Here is a 24,999-nt window from a genome sequence, read left to right on the forward strand (position 1 = left end):
ACAGGCTGGATGGTTTTGCTCATGTATGTGGAAAAGGGAGACTGAGAGTCTGAAATGTCTAAATATTTTTCTTCCCTTTTTCTTCCTCTTTTCTAAAAGTTGTCGTCATAAGACAGTGATCCCATGGCATTGGGTTATCAGTGGAAGTGCTGGTCTGCCAAGAGGAACTGCAGGGTTTTGGCAGCTGCTTGCTGTAGATTTAGTTTCTTAATTCTTCTCTTCCTATATTTCTTTTTTTTTTCCCCCCTGGAAAAATATCATATTTCCAGAAATGCTGTTTCTGTTTTTTAGATGTTGTATTAAATGTACCAAAAAAATAACATCTGCTGTTACCTTTCTTTTTGGGTATTTTTAGCCAATAATTCCTTTATCTTCTTCGCTCCCTCATGCAGTTCCTGACCCTTCTCTTTAATGTTTTGCTCTGCTAACTGGCTTGCTCTGACTACTTTTTCTCCCTCTTTCTTACTTGCCTTTTTATTTCTATTCTTTGTTTCTTACTGTTACATCTTTCTTTAGTTCACTGACATGCTTTTCTAGTTTCCAGACCTGTAGTTTTACAGTTCGTTGATGGTTCTGTTATTTAATATTTAATTTCATTATAAATACATTTCTCAGTCTCAATTATAGTGTATATAAAAATAATCTTTCTTCCTCTGAGATGCAGTGATACTCTTCCAAATGCTTATTTTGGTCTCCCAGATAACCTTCATCATTTTTTGCTCACCTGATTAGAGCAATTAAATTCAAGAAAATCACTGATAATTCCTGGCTATGGAACTGAAGTCACAGTTTCTAGCTTGAGGGGTATTTCAGCATATCTGCAATGTTGTCACAGTCTGTGCTTCTGACTGATAAGGGAAGAAATGAAAATATAGTGAGAAGGTCTCTGAAGAAGATGCTTTGTCAGAAGCAGCTAATTTCAGAATTGCTGGCTGTTGTTACATAGCCAGATGAGAAAATTGAAGGTAGTAACTTTCGGTCTTTTCTGAAATTAACATTGGCAAAGGCAATCAATTTAGAAGTGTACCAAAATAGATACAGGGTAAGAGTTAAATGCTCACAGTAAAAATAATGAAGTATAGGACTAGTGCTCTCTTCCAATGCCTGCTAAAGGAGCTAATGCTTAATGTTAGGGTGTTGTTGACACTTGAATAGTGTAGCTTAATCATTCTGGGTGGGCCACTGATGGGATTCATCACAGGAAAAGACCTGTGTAGTATCAGTGTCTCAAAATGTCAAGGTATTTAGTTTTCCACCTGTGGTGTTTACTTCGTTGATGCTGTTTTCCTGTCAAATCTCTTTAAGCATTTCAGTAGGTTTCACAGCATGATGGAAGTCATTTGTACAAGAACAGACAACACACAGAACACTTGTCAGACCCCGAAGTTTCAGTTTCAGCAGCGAGTTACACCCTTCTTTCTTCTGCATGCACAGCATTCGCCTTGTGCTGCTCATGAGAGGTCCTGGGGTTGTGCAGGAGCCAAATGCTTGGGCCTGGTGGAGTGGTCTTCTCTTGGGAAGCGATGTGTTAATGGAGGGCTTTATTCTGGTTTAAACTTCAGAGAATCACTTTTTAGCTAGATCCTGCCTTGCAGAATTTCTGGCCTAATTGAAGAAGAGAGGCAGGATAACAAAGTGTTGTTCCTTCCATGGAAAAATACTGGGCATGGCAGAGAGAATCCCCCAGTCGGTCTGGTCTCTGCAGCTTGCTTAGAGCAGTGAGGGTCACGTTAGAACTGCTGTGCTTGTGATACCGAAAGGGCTTGGTTACTCCTGTACGAATCGGTGCTTTTGTAGTGTCTCAGAGGTGATGTTCTACTTGCCTCCTTTTTTAAATAGGCTGACTTGTTAAAAATAAGATGGTAGCCTTATGGCTCCCAAAGCTTATTGGGCCTGAACTGCTACTTGAGTACAGGCTGCTCTCTGGAATCTGAAAGAAAGGAAGAATTTTGAACTCTACAACTATCTTCCCCCAAATTTTCCTATCTTGATAATGGTTAGAAATACATTATTCTAAATCTTTAATTTACTCCTTTAATGTGCATGTCACTAAATGCATAGGGAATGCCTGTTGTAATTTAGTTTCATAAAGCTCCAGTATTACTAAGGAGGAATATCATAAGCATAGCTGTAACTGGTTCCTGTTAGCTCACACCTAGTAATCAGTCTCAGTTTGGAGGTTTGGGCAGGACAGAGATTTATTCTGCAATTTTCCTGTGAAGGTTTTGGATGGCCCTTTTCAATAGGAAGCTCTGAGTCTTTCTTCATGGTGTATTTGTCTGTTGAAACTGTGAGGCTCCATTTCATGGATTGTATGACTGGCTACAACTACAGCTTCATAGTATTCTCAAGTTCTCTCTTGTATGCTTAAGTTAAATGCCAACACCACCAAATGTGTTTTGAGGGGCAGGGTTCCTTCCCCTCCAGTCTGGCTGAATGTCTGCAAATCTTTCATTTTAAATTTTATATTCAGCTGATGTAACATGCAAAATAAATTGACAATCCCTTGCAGCAAAAAATGCTGAGCTGCTGTTACTGTGCTGTGTCAGTTCATGATCATCAGGCTTCTTGTTAATCAGAGATTCCACTGGTTTGTGTTTTGCAGGTGCTACAGCAAAGGAAAGGAGCACTCACTTTAGATTAGGATAACAAAGCATAGCCAGGGTAGAGAGACTGCCTTACTTGTAGAAGTGGAAGGGATACTGGGCTTGTCCCCTGTAGGCTTAATCTTATTTTACTCATGTCCACAGTACAAAAAACAGTAACCAGTAACTATTCTGATTGGTAGTACGTGTTCATTATCAGTGCTAACAGAATTCCACAGTTTGAATATGCTTTGATGACATTTGCTCTTCTGTATGGTTAAATGACAGAAGTTCAGTGACTATCAGTTAGTGGAATGTAAAGCCCTCACTGGCAGATGGCTCACTGTGGTTCTTGGAGAAGACTGACTTGTGTAGCTGCTCCTTCATGCTTGTGCTGGCTTCCAGGTGTTTCTAATGTGTGTTCTTAAATCAGGACTGCTCTTGGGATTCAAAATCATATCTCTTTAGAAGCAAGGGTGATTGATGCTTCATATTTGATAGTTTAAAAAAATGTCTCTTCCCTGGATAATTAACTCAGAATTAACCAACCAGAATTTTACAAATTCTCTTGCGCCAGTAAACACTTAAATTACTACTTCTTGTGCAGGAACTCCTCAAGCTGCTGGTTGCTGACAGGTTGGAGGATACTGTAGGAAAGTTGCATTTATCTGCTGGCCTTTTTGGGTTCTCACCTATCTACCTTTAGCCATGCCTTGAGGTGGCTCCCAGGCTAAATGGATGTTTCAGATCCAGTGAGATCTTCCTTGTATGTGTTTCTTGCCCTTTCACACAGGAAGGATTTGCTTTTCAGCAGTGTACGTAGGGGTACCAAGATGAAAATAAAGATTGATGTAAACTAACAGGCTAAACATGTGTGACTGTAGTGCTTATCTCTGTGTAACTGAAAGCTATACCTTTGGTATTGCTTGGTGATGACTGAGAGATGTATATGAAAATTCCTCAGATGTTCAATTAGGATGTTAATGGCTAAATACTTCTTTTTAAGTTGCTTAATGATGGACTGAAAGCTATCTCCCCTAACTGCACTTCATTATAGCCATTCAAAATATGAAGATAGCAAAAGTACAGCAGTGATTTTTGCTGCTAGCATTTGGGAATGAAATACTTCCCAATTTGTTGTCCATGTTCTTGTCTTTCACTTCAGTGCTTTGGTTTTCACGACAGTGCAGATGTCTTTTTACAGGTTTTTTTTGGTGTTTTTTACATTTTCTTGCTGTCAAAACTATTTCCTTTGATAATATAGCATGTGTTGCTTTACTGATGGGTTCTAATATTTTCTGAAGTCAGTTTCAGTTTTTGTGTGCTGCTGTCGCTGACTAGAAGCCTTGCAAAACCCCTTTGGCAAAGCACTCCATAAAGATTGATTTAAAATAGGAGGGTGCAAGGTAAGAGGCATTAAAAATCCTGTAGATAAGGATGCAAATGGTGTTTGGGACATATCCCATGACAGTAAGCACTGTAACTTCATATGAAGGTTTCTTTGCTGTATTTGTAAAGTATTTTTTAACCCTTAAACATCTTAAGGATTGCATGTTTGTAACTTTTAAAGTTTCCAGAAGAGCTTGAATGCCTGGTATATTTTCTGCATTATCAAGCACTCATAGGCTCATCCAAATTTTAAATTTATTCTTAGTTTGTTGCATCATGTCAAAATTGATGGTTGTTACTGTAGGGTGCTTTGTGTCTGTAGTCTAAGGGTTGGCTTTCTTTTCTGCTTTGTCTTATGGTGAAGTCTGCATTATTCAAAGTGTCTGAAGTCCACTATAGAATGTGGAAAATGAACCTACTAAATGTTTACCCTGTGAAGGTATGGCAGCTCAATCAGTGGTGTGTGACATGCTGAGGAATTTGGGCTGAAGTGCTACACTTCATTCAGACTGACATTAACAGTAAATTCTTCTGGATGAATGCCAGATTTATTCACTTACAGGTTGGATTTAAACTTGGGCTGATGTATTTTTTAGGTTTGGGGTTTTTTTTTTTTTGAAGCAAAACTGTCAAGGAGTACCACAAATTAAGAATGTTGAAATAGGCTCCCCCCTCCCCTCTGGACATAAGAGCTATGGGTGGGAGAGAACCTAGGTACCCTGATGCCATCATGCATGAAATCTTGTTTTTTGTTTCATTAAATGTTAAAATGTGCCTGTTTCTGACATTCTAGTGTACCCAGAGTGATAATTCATCTGTGCACAATCTGTCACTTTATATAAGAGCCAGGATAGTTCAGGACAAAGGAAGGAAAGCATAGCTTGATGCTGAATTCTTGAATGTGACAGGAGAAGAACGAAGATCCTTGTACTTCAGGCATTTTTCAGTTGCAGCTGGAGGGTATTTTTAAAGCAGTAAAAATATTCAATCTCTCAGTTGATCCAGTTAGCTTCCAATTACTTTGTGGTTTCTATTACCTGTAAGTTGTTGACTTACACATAACTGAGTGATGCTTTTAATTACTTGAATGCACTGGAACCAACTTTGTCAAATTTATGGGAAATGCTTCTGAGAAAAAATATGTAGTTGTCAGAATACCTGCCTCTGAAGCAGTTCTGTTTTCACTTTAATTTCTTTTCTAGCTGGCAACTGACAAAGAATATTCTTTGCTGTCTTTTGTAAAGGCGAGAAGTGGAATTGATAAGGTCCCTCTGGGGCACAACCGTGCCCCAGATAAAAAGTTGATTAATTTGAATCAGGTGCTTTTGGATCAGTGGTATAGAAACCATTTTCCATGACATAGCTAAAGAAGTACCATTAAATGAAGCCTGTGAGTGTTGCCTTACTGTAAAGTCATCACCAGAATTGGGGCTGAAGCATGAGGAAAGGTGATTGGTGTTACCAGAGATGGAGTTAGTTACGGTTTTTCTTTGTGGGCCCAATGGTGAACTTGCTGCTTTGCAGAATGAAGCAGCTGAATATATGCTGTAGTTCCACATCATACATGCTTGAGTGTGTATATATTTACTTTTCACTTTCAAACTGATTCTGATGTGGCTTCTGCTAATAAGCAGAGCAAATTACAAGGATTTTAGCAGAAATTCATTAGAAGGATGCTGCAAAAATAACTGTTTGCAGTATCTTTTTATTTGTGTGTGGATGTGAGTTGATAGAACATAGTTATTAATTAGATAGTTATTAATCTTTCCTAAATTTTATTCAGTGCTTAGATTTGTCTCTTAAGAAACTGCTTTTGTGCCCCATGTAATCTAATATTTAATGATCTTTCTGACTGTACGGGAAACCCAGATTGAGTCAGAACAGCACTGGAGCTGAGCAATGTATCAGTCAGATGTGCATAACTTACAGGACCCTGTTTTCAGCTCTCATGACACAGCTGCTAGCATGATGGAGCTCCTGTTCAGAGGGCATCTTGGCATAGGAAAGGAGAAAGTAAAGACTGTCTGCAGAAAAGGTTAACGTCTCTGCTTTAGTCCCTTTCCCACTCCAGCATACATCAGTATGTATTCATGGTGTCAGGCATCCTGGAAAACACCTGCAACCAGTGCGTGTACTGTATGCACAGTAGGTACGGAGAAAGGGTTTTCTCCTACCTGGTGTTGACTGTGCAGCTTTACAGGCAACAGAAGGATCATAAAGAGTTAGGAGAATGGCAGCTTAAAACCTATCAGTTCTGTTGGTGCAGTTCTGTGGGATACAGACTTAGCTGAGCCTGACTGCCACGGCTCAGCTGTGCAGAATGTCCCAGAGAGGTTGTAGCATATCTGACATGAGATAGTGTAACCAGTAGGATACATTAGGAGTTACTATTGTACGAGTCTCCAACTCTGGAAGGATATAAAAGGATGCCACTCAAGGTAAAATTTGTCTCAGTTCAGCTTTCTGGAGTTGGTTTTGTGTGTTGTTCTAGTCAGCTTGATGCTTCAGCTCTTTAAAATAAGCAAGATTTCATGCTGTAAGTAATATTTCATCTTGAATACTGAAGCTATTCAATAATACCGGGTCAAACTTTGTCAGTAGTTGTTTATTGGTATGATTGCTGTTTCCTTTGCTCCTTGTTTATTTTTCATTGAAGCCTGTTGACTTTGATTCACCTCCCTCTCACATGTGGTTGTACTAAGTGAGCGTCCACTTGAAGCTTTCAAGAGTGGCTCTGCTTTCAGAGTAAACATCCCTCTTTTAGAGCTGTTATATCAGTCTGCCTCTTCTCCAAGGACCAAGATCCAGGAATACAACTGCTCCGCCATCTGAGTGGTCCCACCTCTGTGCCTTTTCATTGGGAGTGAGAGGAGAATGTTAAAATCAGCCTTGACTGTTACCCATTCCCATGCTGTGCTGAGAGAGATGGACTTAATGTAATGAGAGAAACATTTATTGTAAAGTGTTAACTTGTCAGCTTCAACTCCTTGGTGTGCTTTAAAACAAGCACTGTGCTCTGTCCTTGTAAGACAGGCGTACAAGGCTCTGGGAAGACCGTTTAGAAGTATTCTGCTCTCCTTCACAGTTAGTATATCTGAAGCCCCATTTAAATTATCTGAACTCCCTCTAGGCTTTGGGAATGGGGAACTAATCCCACTGGATCCTTCATTTCCAAGGGTAAATGTTTTGCATTTTTTCTTTTCTTCCTCACTACCTCCTAAATAAAATATCCCCTGTGTGTGATGGTAGACTTCTTGGTTCTAAGTAGAGCTGGTTTTAACTCTCCCTTCCTCACCCAAGCCAGACTCCTTTATTTTTTATTGAGTAATACCTACTTCTCTTGTTATAAATCCCCTCTTCACCACTTTGGCAAGGTACAACAGAAGTGCAGGTAAATAGTATAAGGCCATACTCTGAGGCAGCTGACAGAGGGCAGGTTTAGATTAGATATCGGGAAGAAATTCTTTACTGTGAGGATGGTGAGACACTGGCACAGGAGGTCCAGAGAAGCTGTGGATGCCCCATCCCTTGTAGTGTTCAAGGTCAGCGTGGATGGGGCCCTGAGCAACCTGGTCTAGTGGAAGATGTCCCTGTCCATGGCAGGGAGATTGGAACTAGATGGTCTTTAAGGTCCCTTCCAACCCAAATAATTCTGTGATTCTAAGAACTTGTTCAACTCTTTCATTTGGTTTCTTTGCAATATATTCTTACACTTTAGCTGTCAGCAGTAAGCCCAAGTAACATTTGCTAGGTTGCATTTCTGGTTTTGTCTCTGCATTTGTGTGGTCTTGGTCTGATGGAAGGGTGTAACCACTGTAATCAATGCCCATGCTCTCTGGTTGGTGGGAGTTCCTGCATGCATACTGCAAGTGGCTGGCTATTTCCATGGTGAGGGGTTATCTCTCACTCTGTTGCTTGCCTGTGGAGTAAGGAAATGAATCTTCTTTGCTTCTCTACATTGTACTGTGGGAAGTCAACTTTTCTTCCCACTGAAAAGCATTCAACAGGGTTGAGGAAGGAAAATGCTTACACTGAAGCAAGTTGGATAATAAGCCTGTGCATATAGGCTCATAGTTACATGGCAGAGGGTTACTACAATGCACCAGAACCTCCTTATGGCAATCTGTGTTTCTGTGAGGAAGAATATGCAATATTTGATTGAATTTTGGCTTGATACATGATGAGTTGCTATCTTTATCTGACTAACTAGATACATGTCTCCAACTCTCATCACTGGTTCTTTTTAAAGTAGCAGTGAGGGACAGGATTTGTCTGTGTAAAATATTTTCTGGCAAGCAGGCTACTGCCACTTTGGTATCTAATTAGATTGCCATTAAGCCCTAGAACTTTGATTTAAGAAACAGTATAACTTGAGCTGCCTCTCTGTAAGCAGAATTAGCTGCCTATAGTGATTAACATGTGCTTCACAAAAAGTGGGAGCAGGTTGAATCAGCTTCAGAGTTGGCACTGCTGAGAGAAGATGCATTTGTTTGAGATTTGAAAACGTAATCATGAAGATTTTAATCTCTTTTGATGCTTTATGTAACAGAACACCATGTGACCTCAGGATCTGTGGTGTCACTGTTCGCCCTTCTTGTTTTTCTTGATCATGACCAACCAGTATTAAACTCAGCAAACTTTGAATTGAAGCAAGCGGATAATCTTTAACGGGCAAGGCTTTGCAATTCCTTAAAGTGCTGCAGAATTCAGGATGCGTGGTTAATAGTGGAATGCTAAGGCTAATCTTACAGCCGCCAAGGAGCGAAAGGTATTTCTTCTGACCCTCCACCTGGGGGAAACTAATCAGCAGGTACGAAATAGATACATCAATGAAAGTGACGCTTCTCCAGAAACAAGGTCCTGACCAAACAATCATGAAAGTGTTATTTTTGGAACTGGAACGACATCTAAAGAGGTATTTATAAAGTTTTTAATATGTAGATGCCTGATTTATTTGTTTTACTTTTTGGAGGCTTCTTTAATTTTGTTTACACAAGTATTTAATACTTCTAAGTCAAGGTACTTGGCACTTATTAAAACTATTTCAAGCTAGGAATATCATACTGGTTGAGAATATTGTCATGCAGAGTTGATTACTTTTTCAGTGAAAATCTACATGCCTTGAAATATCTTTACAGCAGTACTTAAAATAATCCATATTATAAAACATTTGCTCTTACAGTACTTCTATTTCTTCTTTTCAAAAATTGTTATTTTAGTTGTTACAAATCTTAAGTAATGTAATACTAAACCAAAAAAGAGAATTTGAGAAAACAGGATTTGAAACTCATTATCAAATAAGTTTGTATTCATTCAAATAATTTTCATATATAATATGCACTATCTTCTGTACTGTCACATGGTCAAAGAAAAGTTTAGTTAATCAGTCTTGTTAAATGTTTGGAGAGCACTGAAATACAGCTTAGTCTTCTGCAACCTCCTTTTCCATATAAACAGTGAAATATGAACTGTGTGTTTTTGATGTGGTTCTTTCTAGTGTTTAAAGTAAATTCCAAGTAACTTTGTGAATTGGAAGAATTCTTTTACTGAGTTAAAAATACATGACAGTGGGGGGGAAAAAATGCCCTGACTCTTCATGTTGCAGAATTGTTTTTCTGTGTACAGAAGGAAAATACCCATCTGTGGGAGGGAGCATGGAATTTGTTCCTAACTTCTGATCTCTGAACTGGTGCTTTTGTTATGCCACACCCTTAAATTCTAACCCCTTGATCTTATATAAATGTTTACATATATCAACTAATACATTTAACTTCATATTTTTGTCATGTTATGTTTGTGGTATTCCCTGTGGAGAATAGCTTTCCTCTGTGAATGGTGCCTCTTTAAAGAATATAAAATTATACACTGGAAAACATTTTTTTTAAAAGCTCAATTTAAATTCTTTTCAGTAATTGACAGTTTCTGAAAACACGCTTGAACTTTCAAATGAACCTTAAAATTGTACTAAATTAATCAGAATGCTCAAGGATAAGTATAATGGAAATCTTCTATAATAGCAGTTGATCTATAATGGCAACAGGTACCTTATGTGTGAGCGGCGTATGGATGCAGCAGTGACTGGTATCATATTACTGAACAAGGGAGGTAGTATTGAGGAGATTGTTTCCAACCAAGCTATTCCACAAAATATGTAATGAAAAAGGTGTGGTGGTGTGATTTTTCTTGAACCTTTCTGCATTATTAAAAGGTTTTGCTGTGAGTGACTTTTACTGATACACACAGGAGCATGATGTAGCACCTCTAGTAATAAACCAAAGTCTGCATCTGTTAACATTATACAGAAAACATGGACAGTTTCTCTTGTAGCCTTGCTCTACAAGCTACTTTCTAGTTAATTTTCATTTGCCTTTGTTTCCTCTAGTTTCTCTGGCAGAGATGCTGGTTTTTTCCCAGTTGTTTTTCTGTGAATTCAGGTTGGTTGGTTGTCATGTCACCACAAATTGCAAATGGTAAATGGCAATTGCAAATGGCAGCTTTTCTTGGCTAATATTGCATGTGACTATACATTTTTTTTCCCCAAACTGACCCTGCTGAATGCATGGGTCAAATACAAAGAAGCATTTAGTTTTTTCTGGCGTAGATGCAGAATTTGAGAGTGAGTGCAGTTGTCCATGGCTTTCTGGAGGAAAGAGAAGTGATTCTGGGGGTCAGGCATCTCATTTAAAACATAGAGGATATGGATACAGCTGGTGAATCTTTTCCTACTTGCAGTCAAGGGCAGTTTACAGCATACTGAGAAGGACTTGTCCTCTTAATAAAATTAAATACTTTATGCATATTTTTCATTTTAAGTTTGGCTGCCAGAATGAAGTCCAGGATTCAGAGTTTAGGCTCTGGAGCTCCACCAAGTTGTTTTGGAAAAGCAACCCCTAATGTCTGTGTGCTACTGGGGAGCTGTCTAGCACTAGACAGCTGGAAATGGTGATTATGTGGGTGTGCAGGAGCTCCAGGCTCTCGTGTAGTGCAGACTGCAGACAGGTGCCTGTGTCCACTTCGGATGTACTCCAGCATCTTTCCATATTCGTACCAGATGAATGGTGGTGTGGCATCCTTCATATTTCTTTTTGAAACTTGGTTGGAAGTGCAGAAGATGTGATCCTGGGGAGGGTGGGGGGAAATAAACACAGGTCAGAAGATACTTCAGCCTCTGGTTATGGCATAAACTGGAAGGAGGGAGCACTGGGTACACCTGCTAACTCTTAGGATGGGTAAAGTGGGCTGTAGTTGGTTAAAATACATGAATATTGAAGTCAAGCATGAAAACGTCTGTCTTGCTATTATTTAGGTCATCCCTATCAGAACATCAGTAATTTAAATTTGTTGAAAGTGTACCTGAGTGATGGGCATCCAGTCTATCTGACAGGTGGATTTGGCAATGTTAGGTTTTACAGTTGGACTCAATGAACTTAAAGGTCTTTTCCAACCTAAATGATATCAAGGGATAGAAATCCCACTGTACTTATGAGCTAATGTTATTTTTTTTAAAAAAGAGGTTTTAATTCATCATTAGGCAAATACTAAGTAGTTGCACTCTAATATGAAGAAATAAAACAAAAGTTTGATAGCCCCTTAAACTTAGTATTTTCTCTGTTTAAAAGTAATTTTTCACTCAAGTCACATCTCAGTCCTTCCAAGGATTTCAAGGATCCTTTCAAGTACCTTGGCATCTTTTAGTCTATCAGTATAAGTAAATTCCCCCAACCTTGGAATCAGTTTAATGTTTCTTTTCTACCTGCTTCAGTTTATTGACAACTTGTTTTAAAATGCTGAGTTCTTCAGAAATAGGGCTGAAAAACAGGTTTGGGCAAACTAATTCAAGTCAGGAGCCTGAATGCCAGCAGTGCTACCCTGTGACTCAAACATTCACTTACAAATATTTCTGTTTATAGTTGTCATGATTGCTTGTACCAGAGCTGGTGATCGATGTTACTGTTCACGTGGCAAGGGCCTCTATCAGTTAGTAGTAGCTGGGAAGAGTCATAGAGGAATTCCCCTGTTCTGTACCTTGTGTGGGAAGAGGCATGCCTCCCTGGATGGGAAGTTACCTAGTGTGGGTTTTAGAAGAGATCCTTCTGTCCTCTGTGCTTGGTGGGGCTCTGCAGCAGTGGTTCCCTGGCTCTGTCTGTGGAGCTGGAAGAGGGAGGCTTTAAATTGTGTGTTGCAGTAGGGATTTTCTCTCCTTCCGTTATACTGAGAGGAGTGTGGCAGCTCATCGTGCTGATGCTGTAGAAGAGTGGCCACTGGGCTAACACCCTGTGTAAGAATGAGGAAATGTACCTGGGAGCTGTTTTGGACTCCCAATGCTTTACTAACTGGGTTACTCAGACTTCTGATACTGCAGTTGCTTCGGTTTTGTTTTTGTGGGGATTGGGTTTTGTTTTGAATTATTTTAAGCCACAGAGGTTCAGGGTTTCATTATAATGATAGTGGTTTCAGAAGGATGAAGTAATTGTTTTTCAGAAGTGTTAGGTACCTGACATAATATATACATGAGCCTTGGACCTTGTTTATACAAAAGAACCTTGGACATCTAATTAAATGTTTTAGGTGGATATCCACCAAAAAACATCCATCAGCAGTTTTAGGGAGAGCACAGGAATGCTTCATAAACAGGGTGCCACTCATAAATTTAGTCGTCACTGCATAAAGACGATTACCCAGACACTGATGAGGTAAGAAATGATATGCTGTAATCTTTCCTTCGCAACCTGTGTATTAAAAGATAAAGAGAACGTCTTCTGCTGTTTGCAGAATGTCTGGCTCAAGGGTGGCTAAATGTCAGTGGTGTGTGCCCCATGTGGCCACCACGGATCCAACAGTCTCGAGGTACTTGCTGCTTTTAAGCTAGAAGATGCTGTCCTGTGGAAAATTAGAGCTTCTTACTCCCTGAGGTTCCTTTACAGGATCAGTAGGGTCCTGAGGAAGGCTGGATCCCATTTGAAGGAGAACCAGGACTTCAGGATACACACCCTTTTGTAGATGACCTGGGCCTGTGCCAGCTGTTTGCAGTCTCTGGTCTAGAAGGTGCTCCAGAGACATGTTCAAAATATGCTGAGCCAGCACATCTGTGTTCTGTTCTTTTTGGTTTGCGGTGTGGCAGGGTGTCAAGAAGGAACTGTTGTGCTAAAGTAGGTAATACATCCCTAACGCCATAAGGCACAGTCAGGTCAAATTAAAATTTTGATCAATCTGTTCTTTAGGTAATTTTTAAGTTTTGAAGCACATAGTCATTTCATAGTCTTACATACTTTCCCAGGTATCTTGTATTCTATTTCAAATCAATATTGCTTTACAATTTATTCCTTCAGCAAGGAGAGTGTAAATGGAGATACACTGTTGGGATTTCTGCGATTGTGAGTCAGCAGGATCTGTGTCTCTTAAATCACTGTAGCTGTGCCTGGATTAAGAACCCTGGGAGTGCTTTCCTACTCCAGAGTTGAGCTGTACCTGGTCTCAATTCTGTACTGAGTTGAAGCATGGGCATTCATCAGATTTCTCTCATATGCTTGTTTTCACAAACGGGGGGAAGGTCACAGGGGGAAGCTACAGGTTAGGCAGGAAATTGTCCCACAAATGCTCAACTTGATGGCTAATTAAGTAAGGTTTTAGGGTACACTGCACTGTGCAGTAATCAGGTCACATTCTTATTTGTTCATGGAAATTCTCCCCATGCTTCCTGAATGGTTGGAGGTACATGGGATTTGATATCTATAAATGAAGCTCTCCATTCAGGTATAAAAATACCTTTAAATATGCTACGGTAAATTCAGCCTGTTAAAGTACAGTTCTTCTTGGATGGCACAGAAGGTCTTGAATTTTCCCTGTATTTTCTTAGGAACTCACCAAATTATGATAAACTGTGGGTTGTGGCATTGCTAGAGTATTTTGACCACTCTGAGATTAGGAAATATGACATTTCAAATTTGTGTAGTATGCACGCATTGGACCCAGGGGAGTTAATCTAAAATCATTTCCCTATTTGTTCACCGATACTGCTGATACATGTGAAGCCATTTGCCAGTGATTGCAGAGAGACTGAAACTGGGCGAGTGTAAATGGGCAGCTGGATAGAGGTCTGTTGTCTTAAAATACCTGCTGAGGAAGAAAAGTGGCATTGAACTCTGAGCTTACTGTCTTTATTTTTATATACGTGTAAACAAGTTGCAGTGTTGGGAATTTATTATTACTTAACAGAATGACCTTAAAATGGTTCTGCACAACAGGGTGGTAACGAGGGATCTGCCACCACAAAAGCTGAGAAGTGGCCGATTTTCATTCTCGTTCACGGCAGATCAGATTTGCATCCCGAATGCTCCTTTCTCACACTGAGGACTTAAGTTTTGTGTCTGTACTTTATATCAACTGTTCTTAAGAATTTCTGTAAAAGCTGGGGTAGGGAACTTCATTCCCAGCTTCCTGAAGACCATAGGACAATGCTGGTTAATTGGAGAGGTTTTGGCTTTGTTCCTAGCAACCCTGAGTTGTCTTCTAGTGTGATAGGCTTCTGTGGGAAATACAGGCTTAATTTCAAGTGTTGCACCAAAAAATGGCCATCAAAGGGCAAATGATGAGAAGTGTAGACCAGTGAGAAGTGTAGACCAGCTAGCTGTTAATGCTATATAAATACTTTTTTAATAAGCATGACTAAATTATTAGCTGATCTAAGATTTTCAATATAGTTTCAAGGGTAACAATTAGAAACAGGGGAGGAGGTGGGAAAAGAGCAAGGAATGTATTAAGGAGTTAAAAAGGTATAATGGGTGTAAGCTTTACAAGGGGCTGGGAACAGGGGAAATGAAGGGCCCTAAGATCCTCCATCTTCCCCTTCCACAATTAGCAGTACTCAGTAAGACAGTTTTCCCATTTAATGAGACCTGGTGTGGCTTTTCTGCAGCCTTAAGGAAACAGAAAATAATGCAAGTTCAGAAATAATAAAAGATGAGCCTTCTTAGTTACAGGTTAATTTGGCTGGTTTTTAATTTGATTTCTAAACCCACCGTGTACCATTGAAGCTAACCTGGGGTGAGTGGGTGTCAGCCATTGTCCTGTAGTCCCTCCTGGGCCATTTGTCCCCTGGCTCAGTGATGCCTTTTAATATAGAGAATTTCATCTTTCCAAATGCTTGTCATGTCAGTGTGCCAAACCACTCCTTATACCTGTCATGTTTGTTACGTTATGTTAACTGTAACTTAAAATGCTCCAATGACTCTTTCCTTCCCTCTTTATTTAATTTTGGAGTATGTGGTTGAAAAATCTGTTGTACAGTTAGAATAAGTGGGATTAAATATTTGTGTAAGTGGTTTTTTACTTCTGGGTGTATTGAACACTCTTTCTATGCATTAAATGTAAAATTATTTAAGCCAAATTTCATGTAAAGGAAAAATAAATTTCAGCTCCATGCTTTGGGTAGTGAAAATTAAAGGTTGTAACATTTTATCACTCTTCTATATATGCTGCTTTATGACACTAAACTTCTTTTCCACGTCCATCCTGGGGACAGTGTCAGCATGCAGAGTGATGTTGTGTGCAGCTTTCTGGAGGAAAGAAAATAATTTCCTGGCTCAGATGTCTCACTTAAAATTTTCAGGATGCTAACATGTTGGTGGATTCTTTCCTTTGCAGCCCTTGGACAAGGGTGCTTTATGGGATGCTGAGGAGGATGCTTTCACCTGTAGTAAAGTTAAATATTTCACACCTACTCATTTAAAGGTTTCTGAAATGACAAAAGCCTATGATTCCCAAGTTACATGTTACTGCAAATGTATAACTTCTTTACATTTAAGGTGGAGTAGCATCTGGATGTAATTTCAGGTTTTGAGTTGTGATAGACCTCAGCTGACTCTGTGAGGGGACTTTGAAACTCACTGGATATGTGCAGAACACAGCCCTTCATCCCAGCTGCATTGCTAGATGGTCATCTATGGATGATCTTGGGAAAGAGGATGCCATACATCTCTCTCCAAGCATCAAAACTGCTTTAAGATGGCTCACATTTCCCTGCAGAGTTCTCTCTGATCCGTAACAAGTGGGTCATCTCTGTGTTTGGCTATATCCAGGTACTTGATTATAGACTTGATTATAGATTATAGTATGTTTTGTTTTGTCAGCATTAAAATTGGTAGAATCATAATTCTCATTAAAAATAAGTGGGGTTGACTTGGCAATTAGTCTGTTGAAGAGAAAGAGGATATCCTCAGAGGAACCAGTGAGAACTGCTCCTTGTTTGTCTTTTGATCTTACATGGTTATCTTCTTGCTTTAAATGCAGCCTCTGTCTCTTGTGCAGAGCTCACAGCATGATACTCCTGTGTATGCACTGTGATCAGAGATACTGTCAGGTTATTTCCAGAGCCCCAGTAGGGTGTATGTATTCTTTCCACTAAATATTTATTTAGTTATGCTTGCACATCTGGAAAAAAGAAAAAAAAAAGTATTTACAAATACAGCACTTCATTTCACTAGCATCCTGCATAGCTTTCCCTTTTATCTGTTTTTCATGGAACTAAACTCCAATTTCTAGCAAACCAATCAACTAAATTATAGATGCAAATAACATTAATATGGGGCAGGAAAAGCTCACATTTAGGAAAACTGAGAGAGTACTATCTTGTAGAAAGAGCTTTTTCAAGTTAGCAGAAGTACATAAATTGAAGTAGCAGAATTCAATCTAGAAATAAAATACGTGTCTTTTGGAACTGAGCAGTAAGTTCTTAGTGGCTTGGATTCTTTAGATCAAGATCTTAGCTAAGAGTTTGGGTCTGGAAAAGGAAGTTGGCTGAGATTTTGTGATCTTTATTTAGGCTATTTGAAGATGGAGTTTGTGTGGGTGGGGTTATTTTATTTGGTTGTTTTTTTGGTCCTTAGTCTGTTAAAAATATTTATGATTTACTGTGGGAAAGAAAGTTCGTTGGACAGCTTCTCCAGTAATGTACCTTTCCTGAGATGAAAATACCATGGCCTATTGAAATAAATAAACCTTTAGTCCTTGATGTCAAGTGCAGCCAGAGCTTTCTCAGTTATTAGCTTGGAGCAATTTTGCATAAGTTGGATGCTGGGGGGGTTGCTGTCAGTACACAAAGAGTTTTGAATCTATGAATTTTAAGGCAGAAGAGTGCTCTGCCATTTATTCACCATTTTTAGATGCCAAGAGAAATGCACAGTCAGATGTCAGCTAGAATCCAATTACTGTAGCCTTTTCTTGAGTAAATAGCATATTTTATTTTTAACCTCTTCAGTTACTTGCACTCTGCAGTTGAAAACCGTAGGTGAAATTCACAGGATCTGAGCCTGTCTGAGAGTAAGATGAAAGTGTGCTGTGACAGCAATTGCTGTTTTTCTAATGTTTTCTGGTGTGGTATCTTTGTAACATCATCAAAAAATGAGATTTATTTTAAGTTCAGAAGGTACTTGTCGAGGGCTTTTAATGTTGTCATCTGAAGGGAGCATACACTGACAAGGTACTTAAAAGATAAATGTTTTAAGTGAAAGAACTTTTTAACACACATGGAGAAATATGACAAACCACACTTGCATTGAGACAAAATGATTCTGTACTGTAGTTTACCTCAGTATGTGTTTAAGATGAAAAGCACCCTTTTCCAAGTGCTTAGCATGAATAAATTGAGACAAGAGGAAATTATTTAGTGGGAGGAACAGCGTTTAAGAGCTGGAGTATTACAAAAGGTGACACATGCCAAAAAGTCTTTGACTACTGCATGTATATGTTTAATTTAAGCAGTCAATTTATTTGAGGATCAAAGATGCTGGTGAGCTACTTGTTTGCTGTATTGTACTCTACGCTGCTGATTGCTCAGGAACCCATCTCGAGTCTTTTCCTGTTACTTTATGCAGTTTGTGAACACCTGGGGTGCTCTGTGGATACACAGGCTTCCAAAGCGTGTCAAGGGACTCATCGCATATCCTGGGCTAACAGGTGCATAAATTTGTCCAACCCGGTGCAGACCCAGAGTGCCTTAACCAAAATGTGTGATTCTGCAGCCTTTCTCATCTCTACTCCCTGGAATTTAAGCTTTTTCAGGAGCAGAATATTATGTATTACCTGTTAATGAGGTGTTAAAAGAGGTGGCTAGAAGGTTTTGAGTAACACAGTAGTAATCTTGATGCCCTTCTAGAGGAAAACTGAGTTTGGAGAACTATTTTCTGTAAATCTTCTGTATACTTTCTTTATTTCATAAATGAGTTATTTTTTAAAAACAACAGCAAAACCCCAGTCCTAAATATAGAGTTCAGTCTTTGTCCTTGTCAGGCAGATGATGGGGTGTTGAGATGAGAACATTGGAGATAGTGGTGCTGTTCCCTCCTCCCAAAAGATTTCATCCCAATTTTGGAGATTAAAGTAATTTATACCATGGGGTTTTTTATTTCCTAGATGATCTGCTTTCTCAGCCATAAAGGGACACTTATGGTTTGCTTTTTTATAGAGTGGGCAAAGCAGAACATGCATATTAATATGCAGTCCTACTTACGCAGCTGACAGCTTTCTGTTGAATCACAACTCTGCTTGTAAGCATCTAAAAATAAATGACAGATTTTGTTAAGAGCCCGCTGAAGTTCATGGAAGATGGTTAATGAGTTTAGTGGGAATTTGATTTAGGATCATATGTGTTATCGCTTCTTTGTGAAGATTAATGTAGATTAAAGATGGCCGTGTTTTTGTTAATTTAGTTTGAGAATGGTATCATTTTTCTGTTGCAAATGGAATAATGGCATTTGATAATTATCAGTCATTATGGCAGAACCAACAACCATCTTGGAACGCATCCATGACTTTATTTCCACATGTACGAGTGAAACTATATACAATTCTCTGCTGCCTGTCCTGCAACAGCAAAGCAGGAGTTTCAAGGATATGTCTATGCAGGCCTGTGAGTTTGCTATCTTCAAGTTCTTTTATAAGAGCCTGATTATCAGCAGTGATAGGACTTACCTGTTTTTACACCTACTCTGCCCTTTTTCTGATAACTGCAAGGGACAGAGTTTGTCCCAGAGCTTTTGTCCAACTGCAGTTTTGTTAATTGTGCTGAGTAACTGCATTGGGACATTAGTGATTTTGAAGCCCAACCTGTCATAGAACATTAATTTAGATCAAGTCAAGTACAGACGTGGATGCAGATTCCAGTACAGACGATGTGCTTCTGGCACTGTCTGTTAATGGCTCACTTGATCACTGAATATGATGAGTACCGTGGTGTGTAGTGAGTAACCTCTGCAGAGAAAGTGGTATGGGGAAGTGTATGTACAGCACGTGGTTCCTGGTGTTTGTCCCTCAGGAGCGGGGAAGCTGGAGCCTGATGCACATGTTCTCGTGTGTGTGTCGCTTCAGTTTATTTGCATTTGCAAGTCAGTACAGGGAAGGGTTTTTCTAAAACACTTGCTTTAATTTGCAGCTTGTTAGGTGCTATCCCGTGCAAATTCCCCAGATATCCAAAGGGTGAGATGAGAGCTGTGCCCTTGTGGGATGTGAACCGTGTGGTAGCGGGAAAGTGGCTATGAGGAATTCTTACTCTTAAATGTGACCTCCCTGTGAACAGGATTAGTTTGTACTACTCTGCTGGCATTATTGAATGAAAGAATAGTAGTCTAGGACCACATAAATAAGCTAAGAAGGATGATGCAGATACGCAAATGCTAAATTTAGCTTTAAGATGATTATTCTGTGCCTCCTGGATTTCCTGCTTCTCTGGGAGCAGCACCTGTGATGTATGTGACTTGTAGCTCTTGGAGAAGTTTGCTGTAGAGAATGGAAGAGGTTTTTGACTTTATTTTTTTGCACCTTTAAGCAATTTAATGCCTGCTGAAAGTGCAGGTCTAGAAAGAGTGGTTTTAAAGGTTGGCTGTTTCTTGTGATAGTATTTCATGGTGGTGTAGTTCAGCCTCGGGTCTGTTTCTAAGCTGTTACTGGTAGAGAAGATCACTTGGATGGGCACTGAATGTAGTTACTGTGTTCCATGACACATGAGAGCATAACATTTGGTGAGAAAACCACCACAGTTAGGTGGGAGAATAATCTTTTCCTAAATTATTAATGCATGTGCTGCAGCTTTTAACACTAAGTGCCTTATGGTGCAATCTAAAAATAAGTGAATAGGCATTTTCCCTGTTACTGTAAAATAGTATCAGCCGGCTTTTGTAGACGATCTGTGGCTGAGTATTTTTGTCATAAAGGGCTTTATGGGCTCATAAGGCGTGTGTAAGGGATAAAGGGGGATTGTAGGTGTCTGGAAGAGTTTTATCTGCAGTGTGTGGGTATCCTGCTTTTACCGCTTTGCCTGGGCGAACCGGGCAGAGCTGCCGGGTATGGACTTCGCTTTGCGGGGCTGAAACGTGCGGATCTTGGTACGGCTGGGGTGCCGGTACGGCTCGCTGGATAAGCGTGGGAGCCGGCACCGGGACTTTCCCGCTGCCGCGCGCCGATAGGTGGCGCTGTCGGCGCGGCCACGGGCGGCCCCTCGGCGCGTCCCTCGCTCCCGCCGGGCCGTGCGGGGTTTCCTCGCCGCTCCCCGGGCCAGCTAATAATAATAATAATTATTATTATTATTTTATCTTTTTTTCTTTTTTTTCCCTTTTTTTAAATTCCCCTCCGCTCCCGCGGGCGGGGGCCGGCAGAGCGAGCGGCGCTGCGGCACCCCGCGTGCCGGGGCTCGCGGACGCGGCGGGACCGAGCTTCCCCCCTTCCCCGCGCGTGCGGGACCGTCCCGCGTGGGCGCCGCCGGCCCGGGCCGCACGCGGCGGGGGGGGCGCGCTAATGAGATGCGCGGCGCGGGGCGGGGCCCGGGCAGCGCAGCCAATGGGAGGCGGCGCCGGCGCATAAATGATTGGGGGGGGCCGGGATGCCCGGGTTTTGTGCTGCGCGGCGGAGCGCTGACCCCGCTCGGAGCTGGCCGAGCGCAGCCCCGCAGGGTCCCGCAGGGTCCCGGCCCCGCCTCGCCCGGCGGAGCGGCCCCGCACGCACACACGCCTCCGGGAGGAGCGAGACCTGATTTTTTTTTTTTTTCCGGGGAGCGTTTCTGGCCGCGGTTGCATGAATGCCCAATGTTGTAGACCGGTGGCAATGGATCTAGGAGTTTATCAACTAAGACACTTCTCGATTTCGTTCTTATCGTCCTTGCTGGGCACAGACAACTCGTCTCTGAGGCTCGACAGTAGGTAAATAAGTGTTGTGTCCGAGCGGCTCTGCTGGCGCGGCGGTAGCGGGGCAGGTGAGCGCCGGGCTGGCTCCTTTGTCCGGCGGAGCCGCAGCGGCGGCACCGGCTCCCGCCTCTCCCCCCGGAGGTGCTGCCCTCCCCGGCGCCCAGCGCTTCTGCCGCAGCCTGTGAGTGAGCTCCATCTTTGTGGTCCGTCGGGGGGCAAAATGTGGGGATATTTGGTCGGGCTGCGGGCTGGGGGCTCGGCGCGGCTTTACAGGTTGCTTTGCTGCATTAGAGCATCCTAGCGAGGCGGCGGCAGGGCAGCGTTAGGATGACTTTCCCAGCCAACTGGCTACCAATGCTCGCGTCTCTTGTCTCTTAAATAATTCAGCCGCTGCTAATGTTGTATGTTTTTTTTTTCTTCTCTTTCTTTCTCCCTTGTAGCTCCTCTGGTGCAAGCGTAGTTGCTATCGACAACAAAATTGAGCAAGCGATGGTACGTACCGATGGGGGCATAAAACCTTGTTCGTGTTTGAAGCAGTAAACAATATGGGGATGCGGCGGCGATGGTTAACCCGTGCGGGGACGGAAGGGGAGCCACGGCTTTGGTTTCGGGAGCTTTTTTATTTTTTTAGTTTTATTTTGTTTGTAATTGATCAAAGGCTTCCTGCGGGGAGGAATGCGCACGTTTGTGTATTGATGCCGGGAAGGGAATGACGGCATTGCTCCTGGCTCCTGCCTCCCCAAACGATTGATCCCGGCTCCATGCGGCGGCGGAGGGGCGCTGCTGGGCAGAAAGCCGAGCGTGTTTGTGGGGTTTTACAGTCCCAAAGAGGGGGCGTTTTGGGGTACTTCTCATTTTATTTTTTTTAACTCTTCCCCGAAGCGCAGGCGAGCGCAAGCCTAACGAGCGCATCCCCCGCCGGCTGCAGCCGGGGCATCCCCCGCCGCTGCGCCCTTCTCCCCGCGGGCGGCACAGGCACCGCAGTGCCCGGAGCCGGCGCCTTCACCTCGGGGGCCGCGCTGGCCGCTGCCCCGGCCCCCGCCCGACGCGGTGCCGGGGGCCCGGCCGCCCTTTGTTACTGGAGCGGTGCCTGGAGCCGCTCTCCCGGGAGCCTCTCCGGCTGTTGCTAGGCAAACTCCGAGCCTTTAACTCCCGGCTATAAATAACTCGGCCGCCCATTGGCCGCGCCGAGCTCTGGCGTCACCCGCGGCCGCGCGCGGACGGCGGGAGGGAGGGAAATGCGGCAACCTGCGCCCAGAACTGGCTGCAGCCGGCGCGCGCGGGGGCGGGGCCTGGTGCCGGGGGCGGGGCCGCGGTGCAGGCCGGGTCGCACGTGTGTGCCGGGCCCGGCGGCAGCCGCCGTGACAGCCCGGCACGGCACGGCCCCGGCACGGCACGGCCCCGGCACGGCACGGCCCCTGCCAGGACAGCGCTGCCCGGGGCCGCGGGTCACACCGGCCCTCTGCCTGGGGGGGGGGGAGTCTGCTGCGTCTCCGGCGGGGCAGGCTGGGAGCCCGGGCCGGGCACTGCGCTGCTTTCCTAAGTCACACACTCTCTCATGTATTTCAGGATCTGGTAAAGAGTCATTTGATGTATGCAGTACGGGAGGAAGTGGAGGTCCTCAAAGAGCAAATCAAAGAGCTGATAGAGAAGAACTCGCAGCTGGAGCAAGAAAACACTCTGCTAAAAACACTTGCCAGCCCAGAGCAGCTTGCCCAGTTCCAAGCACAGCTGCAGACTGGTTCTCCGCCTTCCTCTTCCCAGTCACAAGGGACAACACAGCAGCCTGCTCAGCCGGCATCACAGGGCTCAGGGCCTTCAGCATAGCTCAAGGTGTCATCGCCACCATGATTGCTGGCCTCTGGACTGCCTAGAGCGAGGAGGACTAGCGGGAATCCGCCACAGCCACCCTTCATCCATTTCAATGCACATTGCAACCCAGACTGAGGACTCCATGCCTTACACACATCAGGAGAGGCTTCTCCCCCTTGTATTACACACTCATCTGTCTCTCTCTTACCTCCCTTACCCCTTTGGCTTGAAGGAGTCTATGTTCTTAGGTTGGTTGAATAAAATAAACTTCTTACAGAGAATTAGCACAAGTACACTGGGGACTCGAGCAGCTTCTGCAAATGGCTGAGAAATGAAGCTGCATGCCTGAATTTTTTTTGTTTGTTTTTAAATCTTCCACTCATCCAGTGATACAGCTGATACAAGTGCTTTTCGAGCTCTGAAACGTGAAGAAATAGACTGGAGTAAAAAGTGATGGCTCAATCCCCTGTAGTGCATTGGGGTTCCAAAGTGTGGACTGGTGCATAGGATCTAAGAGGAAGAGGGAGAAAGGTAATCTCAGTGTTTAACACTTAATTGTCACCTGAAACCTTAAGTGCAAATATTTGCACCGTTTTCTGAAGCAGTGGACAGGTGCATAAAGCTGTATTATATATAGAAAACAGGTAGGTGACAATACAGTTGTTGGGTCATAGGATAATTATAATGAAGGTTATTTGCCTACTGTATATTTGTGTATTTAGTGTAATTACTTTGTAAAATAGAAAACTGTAACTATTTAGGTTGTACAGATTGAAGTTTAGTTGTTTCATTGGCTGATCTGAAGAAGTTTGAGACTTTTTTTTTATGCTACATAAATAAGAATGCACCTACGCAACTGTTCAGAATTTGGCAGATTGATGCTGTTTGTGTAACTTCTGAAGTTCCCTGGCTGCTGATTATCTTGAAGTAAATCATTGTTCATTGTAGCTTGGTTCAAGATGGGAAAAACCACTCCAAAAATTACCAAGCCCTGCTAGAAAGAATTAAAGAAAAAAAATCAGATTTCCCAGTATGAATTTTTTTGCATATGATCTGTATAGTAGTATGCATATGTTTTTGTGCATGTTCTCTACAGTTGTAACACGTCAATGTATTTAACTGTTGCACTTGTCAACTTTCAATAAAGCATACAATGTTGATAAATCACTGTTTGTATATTGTACTGGTGTTAACCGCAGCCACTTTCAGGATGTTGCAATGCAGTTTTACATGGGTAGTGAGGTCAGGAAACCTAAGTCTTGGTGCAAGATCCTGCCTGTTGGCTTTAAAACTTCTGTTTCAGCTAAAAACGCAGCTCCTGCTTTCCACAGCTCTTAAAAACAGGCAGATACTGAAGTTAAATGAAGGAAGAGGGAGTAGGGCACCTGACTAAGCAAAGCTGATGGGTTTGGTCCAGTCCTGTATGGTCAGGACTGTAGGGCCACAGATATCTTTCGTATATGAATATATAAATTGTTCCCTAGTGGCAAACTGCCCTTGCCTGTGCACTGGTCATCCCATACTGGCACAGCTCCACCCTTAACTCAGGGTGACAAAGGCAGTAAGCACTGCGGCTATCCTGCCATGTCAGCCTGTGTTACAGTATTAATTCTGCCTTCTGAAAAATGTTAAGAATTTGCACTTTTGTGTGTGTATTGGAAAAAATGCTTCTTTAGTAATATGGATTAAAGCAAACTGAATTTAAGCTTACAAATTTGTAGGTGAATGAGTGGCGAAGGTGTGATCCATATGCTGCAACCAGGGGAGCAAAGGAATTTGCAGTTTTACAGCAGTGACCTAAAGTGTGAATACAAAAAATCTGACTTAAAATATAAGGGTTAATTACAAGGGTTTTTTATAGGGTCATATGACTGCTTACTTCATGTAAAGAAAATCAGGAGATACTATTTTTGTGAGGCTTCTTGGTACTGAGTGTAGTCAAGTGTAGCAGAGGAAACTAGAAGGCTGAGGGTTCAAAGGTAGGACAGGTCACTCTATTGTGTCATTTACAGCTAAATTTTTGCTTTTGGTGGTTACTTACC

At 42.2% G+C, this 24,999-nt stretch overlaps 1 protein-coding gene across 5 annotated transcripts in view; it reads left to right on the forward strand.

Moving 5' to 3' along the window:
- The window catches only part of TSC22D1 (TSC22 domain family member 1), a gene marked incomplete at its 5' end in the record, with an annotated part of 93,037 nt that extends 68,913 nt beyond the window's left edge, over nt 1-24,124 (forward strand). For 3 of the 5 annotated variants that reach the window (XM_082278819.1, XM_082278818.1, XM_082278822.1), the window contains 2 exons: nt 21,586-21,637; nt 22,715-24,124. In XM_082278819.1, coding sequence (XP_082134945.1) covers nt 21,586-21,637; nt 22,715-22,972 — 310 coding nt within the window. In that variant the 3' untranslated portion in view covers nt 22,973-24,124. Of the gene's footprint in view, nt 1-20,855; nt 21,161-21,585; nt 21,638-22,714 lie in introns of those variants that run through there. The other 2 variants (XM_082278820.1, XM_082278821.1) reach the window with 2 other exon arrangements.
- Nucleotides 24,125-24,999: the final 875 nt, after the last annotated feature.

This window comes from Coloeus monedula (assembly GCF_965178545.1).
Source record: "Coloeus monedula genome assembly, chromosome: 3".
Taxonomy (NCBI): Eukaryota; Metazoa; Chordata; class Aves; order Passeriformes; family Corvidae; genus Coloeus; species Coloeus monedula.